Source organism: Pelecanus crispus, chromosome 1 (genome assembly GCF_030463565.1).
Source record: "Pelecanus crispus isolate bPelCri1 chromosome 1, bPelCri1.pri, whole genome shotgun sequence".
Classification (NCBI taxonomy): Eukaryota; Metazoa; Chordata; class Aves; order Pelecaniformes; family Pelecanidae; genus Pelecanus; species Pelecanus crispus.
Window position 1 is genome coordinate 92260735 of NC_134643.1, and position 7225 is coordinate 92267959.

Consider the following 7225-nt stretch of genomic DNA (forward strand, 5'->3'; position numbering starts at 1 on the left):
AAAACCTTGATAAAACTGAAAAATAAAGTTTCCTTGTATTTTATTTTGTTGCCACTATGTAGCAGATGAGGGGTAGGGTAAGTACTCTGCCTTCCCCTGGTGCGAGTGATCCATTACCTCTCCCACTATTGCTCCTTTTTCTGTGTCAGAGCAGGTTTTGGGGTTCGTCTGCCTCTCTGAACTCTTGCTTCCTCCTCGCACAGGCGCTAAGCCCCTTCGCTGCGTTTACCCACCCCCAGCCCATCGCTTTGGCCGCAGCCTGCTGCGCCCCGAGGCCTGGGGGGAGGATGGAGCCACACGCTGCCGCCTGCCCCCAGCTGCCCGCGGAGGGAAGCGCGGGGCCGCTCTGCGCCCGCCGGCCTGGGGGGCACCGGGGACCGCGGCCTCCCCTCGGGGAAGCCGGGAGCCCGGCCGCCGTTTGGGGGAGGGACACCTCGACGAGCTGCTGCCCGCCGGGGCCGGGGCCGGGCCCCTCGGCGGCCTCCTGAGGGGCAGCGCCTGTTCCGGCGGGCCTGCCCCGCAGCAGGCCGGGCCTCTGACGTTGCCGGCCGAGCCACTCAGCGAACAGGAGCGGCGGCACTTGGCCAATGGGTGAGGGGCGGGGGCGGGACCGGGCGCATGCGCCGGCGCGGGGCGGCGGGGAGGCCTGCACGTGTGGCGGCGGGCCCGGTGCCGCCGGAGGCTGCCGCGGCGCCATGGGGCGGAAGCTGGACCCCACCAGGAAGGAGAAGCGCGGCCCCGGGCGCAAGGCCCGCAAGCAGCGGGGGGCCGAGGTGGAGCTGGCCCGCTTCCTGCCGCCAGGTAAGTCTGGCCCGGTGCCGCCTTCGCGGCGCCCGGTGCTGCCGGTGCGCGCTGCCTGACCGCCGCGTGTCTTCCCTCAGAGCCGGAGGCCGGCAGGAAGAAGCTCTCCAGTCACGGGCGGAAAAGGTGAGGGGGGTGGCCCGGCGGGGTGGGGGGAGCTGGGGCGGCTGGGCCGGGGCTGACCGCCGCTTCCCCTCCCCATCTAGGGCTGCGAAGAGGCGGCTGGGGGCGGGCAGCGCCCCGGCGGGGAGGAGGCCGCTCGGAGGAGGAAGAGGAGGAGGAGGAGGAGGGCGAGAGCGAGAGCCGGCAGGTGAGTGCCGGGCGGGGGCTGGGGCGGGGGGCTGGCAGCCACCCTGCCCTGCTGCCCCCCGGGGAGCCCCCCCGCCCCCCGCCACCGTCCGGCTCCCGCCTTTTCTTATGGCACGGGATATACGGAATTTCATTATTTCAAAAGAATTTTTCATGATTTCTGGTCCCTGCTATGCCAGGCGGCAGTGCTGTCTGAAGAACAAACCAGTAAAAGGTCTCTCTTCCACGTGTTAAAGCCGCTTCTGACTTACCCTCTGTTTGCAGTGAGGCTGTCGCAGGCAGGTTGGGTGGATGAGGCTTTTAAGCTCACTGCGCTGTGTCCTGCGTAGTCTAGGAAGCTGTCACAGTAGGAAGAGTAGAGAAAAATTTGGGAAGGAGGGTACCGTAATGTGGCAGAGCAAATACCATAAGAATTTTGTAGCTGTGTTTTTCTTTAGTAATTCTAGTTAGATTTCTTGAAAGTGTCATTGGGGGAGAGGTGAGAATGTGCCCTTGTTTATGATTGAGAAAAACAATGTGGAGGGTGAGCAGTCCCTTCTCTTGAACAGGCAGCTTAGGACTAGGGTGAAGGCCTTTTTTGTATAACAACTAAAAAGATAGGGTAGCTGCTTTTGAGAATAATGCCTAACTTAACCACTTCTTCTGCCTGTAGTTAAAGAGCAGGTATCCCCACAGAAGGAGAAACGTGCTGTAAAGGCAGCAGGACAAACTCCTCGTGGCCAGTCTGGCTTCAGCGATGACAATTCAAAATGGCTGGCTCTGGCCAAAGCCAAGAAAATCCCATCCAAAGGAAACAACGTGGAGCTATCCAGCGATGGTGAGGTGGAGGAGGGCAGCTGGGAGATGGAGGAGGAGGAGGAGGATGGGAGCAGCGAGGAGATGGTGGATGATTATGGTGCCTTATCATCAGAGGAAGAAGAGGTAGGAGCTTTTGGCCTTAATTACACAAGAAATACTTGACTTTGCTGGCTGAAAGGACCCATCAGGCCTGGGGAAAAAGGGTGACTTTACTGGGGGGTGGATGGTAAGGTGGCAGAGAGTGTTCCCCTTCTTCCCTTCGCAAGAATAATTTCAAGTTTAGCAACTGATCCCAGCATAACATTTGGTGCTTTTGTTTGTTGTCCTTTTTAAACAGAGCAGATAAATTTCACAGATGGCGGGATGTAAGGGGGTACCTGGGGATATTATTTCATTAATCTTTTGTCTCTTTAGTTGCTGCCTATTGAAAAAGCCGCCCTGAAGCAGAAGTCTGACAGGTGAGGATTTGAGAACATTGCCAGTCCGCAGAGTCCTTCCTGGTTGGATGAGGAGCCAGTGTTGTTCATTCTTCTGTCCTCTCTGCGATCTAAGAAATGGTAGTTGTGAAGTGCCTGTGTGATACTGTTCTTGCGTAAAGCATCTATGCCGTTCTTTGTCCTTAGGGAAGGCCTCAGTGAAGATGACAGTGAAGAGGAGGGGGCAGAGGAGGTGGTAGAGGAGGCAAGCAGGCAGAAAATGGGACAGAAGGAGGAAGAGAGCCCGGAACTGCAGCTCAACCTGGATATAGATGAACAATTTAAACTGCCAACTAATGAACAGATTGAGAGAGAGAATATCCTTTTTATCTGTGACATCTATAAGCCGTATGTGTGCAGCAGCGCAGGGCCTGGATATGACTGAAGAGTTTCATTTGGACTTTATCATGAGTATTGCTTAGCAAGAATGTTTTGTACGTGACAAGGTATTTTTAGATGAACTGCCATAATAGATAGTATACAACGCTGCGCTTCTGTACAGCATGGTTAGGAAATCTGTTACACCCTGCTTGGAGCCTGCCCCAGTCTCCTTTCTAGTCCTAAATGCATGTGGATATCTTATCATGTAGTTTATTCCTCGGTACCCTGATTTTTCTGGTGGGTGATCGTCTAACCTGTTCTAGAGCCTCTGATGATACCAATTCCAGCATCCAAAGTACTTGTTCTCAGGCTTTGGTGATTTTGATCTCCTGCCCCCAGTATAATTTAATCCTGCCTCTTCTTATTCTCCTCTGTACCCCTTAGTTGCCCTTGGGGAACTTCTAGTCTCCTTTCTGCTACAGGTAACGTTTTCAGTATTAAAAGACTTTTTTTGTTGTCTTCTTTTTCCTATTTTTCTCTGTTTATCTAAAGTAACTAACCAAATTCTCTTAAATACCTTGTAGTTGCTGCCTTGTAAACTTTTTCATCCAGTCCCATCCTTTGAATCCCCCCTCTGCTGAGCTCTGAAAGCATATTTCAACTAGGCCTTTCTGATGCAGGTGCTGTCATGATGCAGGAGACTTGCATGACTAGTTGTGCTTGTAAAGAGCCTGTGTGCGAGTTTCTTGGCTGTTTATGATTCCTTAACTGTCTTTCTACCCGCTGAGCCTCCTGACCTGCACATCATTCACCAGCGCATCAAGGGCAACATGGAGGTGCTGCAGGACTTTGTGGCGAAGCGGGAAGAAGGACACACACGACAGGAGTACCTCGCATTGTTGCGTCGGGACATGGCTGCCTACTATTCTTACAGCGACTTCTTGCTCATGAAGCTCATGGACATCTTCCCGCTCCCTGAGGTAGGATCCTGTCCTGCCCATGTCTTTGCTGATTGATGAGGATTTGGCTGCCTCCTCTGGTCTTTGTTTTTATCTCTATTCTCTGTCTCTTCTTTCATCTAGCTGATAAACTTCCTGGAAGCCAATGAGGTTCCCCGCCCTGTGACCATTCGCACCAACACACTCAAGACGCGGCGACGGGACCTGGCGCAGGTGAGTAAGGAACCTGTGGTTGTCTCCTGCACAGCCTGTCACACAGGGCGGTGTCTCAGTCCCATCTCCTTGTCTTGCAGGCTCTAATTAACCGTGGCGTGAATCTCGACCCCTTGGGGAAGTGGTCAAAAACAGGACTTGTTATTTATGACTCCTCTGTGCCCATCGGTGAGATGACCCTTCCTGCTGTGGGGCTGAGCTGACCCGCTCTTGGATCCCTTTCTCTCACATGTCATCTTCTTTTGTTCTGCCTTCCCTGCCCAGGTGCCACCCCTGAGTATCTGGCTGGGCACTACATGCTGCAAGGAGCCTCCAGTCTCCTCCCTGTCATGGCTCTGGCTCCACAGGAGAACGAACGCATCCTGGATATGTGCTGTGCCCCAGGAGGCAAGACCAGCTACATAGGTACCACCCTGGAGCCTTGGGTGGGAGGCTTGGGAGGGATGCTCTGTGAAGTGATGGGTTTCCACTGGTCTATACAGAAAGGGGGAACAGAGGGGGACTGAACTTAGGGAAAGGAGGCAGGTGGCTGTCCCTATGGGCAAAAGTGCAGGAGGTTTTCAGCCCCTTGCTGATGTGTTTTGCTCTCCGGCAGCTCAGCTTATGAAGAACACAGGTATGATCTTGGCTAATGACAGCAATGCTGAGCGGCTACATAGCGTGGTAGGGAACTTGCATCGGCTGGGAGTCACCAATGCTGTAGTGAGTAACTGTGATGGACGCCGGTTCCCCAAGGTATGTTCCTGCCTGCTTTGGGGTGTCTTTACCATGCTTACTTAGAGCTGCTCTGCCGTCCCTTTAGTAAAGCCGTGTTCTCCAAAGCCACTTGTCACAGGAGGACACGCAGAGCTGCTGGGGAGTGTGTTTGTTATTTGATATGGAGACAGGAAGGTGGAGAGGAAGGAGTGAGGGATCTTTCCTGCCTTCACAGTCTTCTGCTTCCCCTTCTAGTCTTGGTCTTGTTCTGAGTTCCCACCTGTAGGCATAATTCCAAATGTACATCTGCCTGTAGGTGCTTGGAGGGTTCGACCGTGTCTTGCTTGACGCTCCTTGTAGCGGAACAGGTGTCATTTCCAAGGATCCTGCTGTCAAAACCAACAAGGTGAGTGGCCGGTGGGGACACAAGATGGGGACTCAAGTATGAGTCATGAGAGGAAGGACTTCGGGGCAGCTTTGTTCTTGAGAGATGCCTGCAACAGGGACACTGATTTTTCCTTCTCTTTTCTATTCTGCATGTCGTACCAGAGCTAGTTTTTTTGAGGTTAGTTCTGCAGATGACTCCAGAATCTTCTATATCATATGTGCTTTGCTCTCCTGTCATCCCTCCATACACAATAAAGGCCTGGGGTGCTTCCCTGTGCCTCTGGCATCCTAACCTATCTTTCTCTTTCAGGATGAGAAAGACATCCTGCGCTGCGCTCACTTGCAGAAGGAGCTGATTCTTAGCGCTATAGATTCAGTCAATGCTGCCTCAGAGACGGGGGGCTACATTGTCTACTGCACTTGCTCCATCATGGTAAGTCCCTTCTGCGCTCTGCTGTGGTCGTCTCCTACTCGGGGGACCGGTGAGCTTTGGATCTTAATGCTTAGCCTCTGGCAGGTGGAGGAGAATGAGTGGGTTGTGGATTATGCCCTGAAGAAACGCAACGTTCGTTTGGTGGCCACAGGCCTGGACTTTGGCAAGGAAGGCTTCACCAGGTGCGTGCCAGGTCACAAGCTGCACAGGTGACTGTTCCTTGGTGGCCAGGTTTGAGCAGAGGCGTTCTATCACTTCTCACCCCGCTTCCTCCTCCAGGTTCAAGGACCGTCGCTTCCACCCCTCCCTCAAGTCTACACGGCGTTTCTATCCCCACACGCACAATATGGATGGGTTCTTCATTGCCAAGTTCAAGAAATTTTCTAATGCCATCCCCCAGGCACAAAAAGGTAACCTAGCGCTGGAGCTCAGCTGAGCTGCCTGGGCCTGTCCTCATTAGGCTGCTTCCCCTGCAGAAGCCATGCAGCTTCTTCTTACAGCGCCCTTCTCTCTTGTTTCAGATGAAGAACCTGCTGTGGAAGCAGCAACTCCGTCTGCTGTCCCTGATACCATCATGGAGCCCCAGCCAAAAAAGAAGAAACTTGAGGGGTCAAAAGTTGACAAAGAGCAGAAGCCACCACAGCCTGCTTTGAAGAAGAGACATTCATTGCAGGCACAGAGGAGACCCTTGAAGGCTGGCCGGCCTTCTCCCAAAATGATGCGTCCTCAAGTCCCTACCAGGAAGAAGCATAGAGTGAAACCAAATGGACAGTGAGAGGAACTGTTTTTCCAGATGTTGGTCCCCTCCTTGGAGAGCAAGGGCCGGGGGCTGCTGCAGCTACGCGTGTACCACCTTGTCTTTCCTGCCCTGTGCAGATAATCCCTGCAGCACTGAGCGCCTGGGACAGCTATAGCCCCATTTGCTCCTTTTCCTCTGCATCAAGGACTGATGCACTGACCCATTAAAAGTTTTATACTCTTGCTCAAGTCTTGTCCTTTTCCCTTGAGCAGGGAATACGGAATTCTGCCGTGTCCCCTTTCTCCTCTGCAACAGGAACCCCTTCCATTCCCATCTGATGCTCTGGCACTTCTGGCGTCTGTTCTTACGCTCTACAACAAGGATGTTTGTGAAGAAGCAGTAGGAGCTGAAATCCTAGCTGCCTGGATGAAGGGTGTATTGTGTGGTGCCTGTCAGCAGAGTGCTTCATCAGGGCAGGGCTGGAGCTCCTAGGCCAGTGGTCCCATGCTGGTCCCTAGTTCCCTGTTGTCACTGTGTGCTGGTCCAGTTCATTGCTGTGATTGTCCCTGTTTCACCCTTGTGCTGGTCTCCAGCAGTCTCTTGGTTCTTGGCCTCCCAGACTGCAGCGGGGATTGCTGCTGGTCCTGTAGCTGTATAATGAACGTTCTTTCTTTTTCCCTTTTTGTTCACCTAGATGTGGTTGCTTCTCCTTGAGACATAACAAGCAGTGGTCTGGGCTGTTTCTATTTAAATGTCAGCCCAGGTCCCTTTCCCTTGTCAGTGTGAGTTGATATTATCTTCTCTGGTTCTGCTCTCCAGTGAATAAATCTCTAGAGACGATTCATTAATAGACTTTCTACCAAGTGTGCTCTCCATCTTCTGTTCCACCACAGTGCGCGTGGAGTTGGGTGTGTAACAGACCTGAGGTATAACTCTTGTTTCTGTAATTGTCTTGCTAGCTCAGCTCACATGAGGCTTTGCCTTGATTTGTTTTCCTCCCCAAGCTTTGGGTTCATGGGAGAACTTGATGTGCTATTCCAGTGTTTGGTGTTACGGGCAGCTGCATGTAGTGGACTGTAGGATCTAGGGAATC

General features: G+C 53.1%; 1 protein-coding gene across 1 annotated transcript; it reads left to right on the forward strand.

Annotated features, from left to right (window-relative positions):
- Positions 1 to 695: 695 nt before the first annotated feature.
- On the forward strand, positions 696 to 6374 carry NOP2 (NOP2 nucleolar protein). The gene is made up of 16 exons (XM_075714441.1): positions 696 to 801; positions 882 to 927; positions 1008 to 1111; positions 1763 to 2031; positions 2323 to 2366; positions 2532 to 2701; positions 3486 to 3685; positions 3788 to 3877; positions 3958 to 4045; positions 4142 to 4282; positions 4473 to 4612; positions 4890 to 4979; positions 5271 to 5393; positions 5478 to 5575; positions 5673 to 5803; positions 5915 to 6374. The coding sequence occupies exons 1-16, from the start codon at positions 696 to 698 to the stop codon at positions 6166 to 6168; spliced, it is 2094 nt and encodes a 697-aa protein (XP_075570556.1). The 3' UTR covers positions 6169 to 6374.
- Positions 6375 to 7225: the final 851 nt, after the last annotated feature.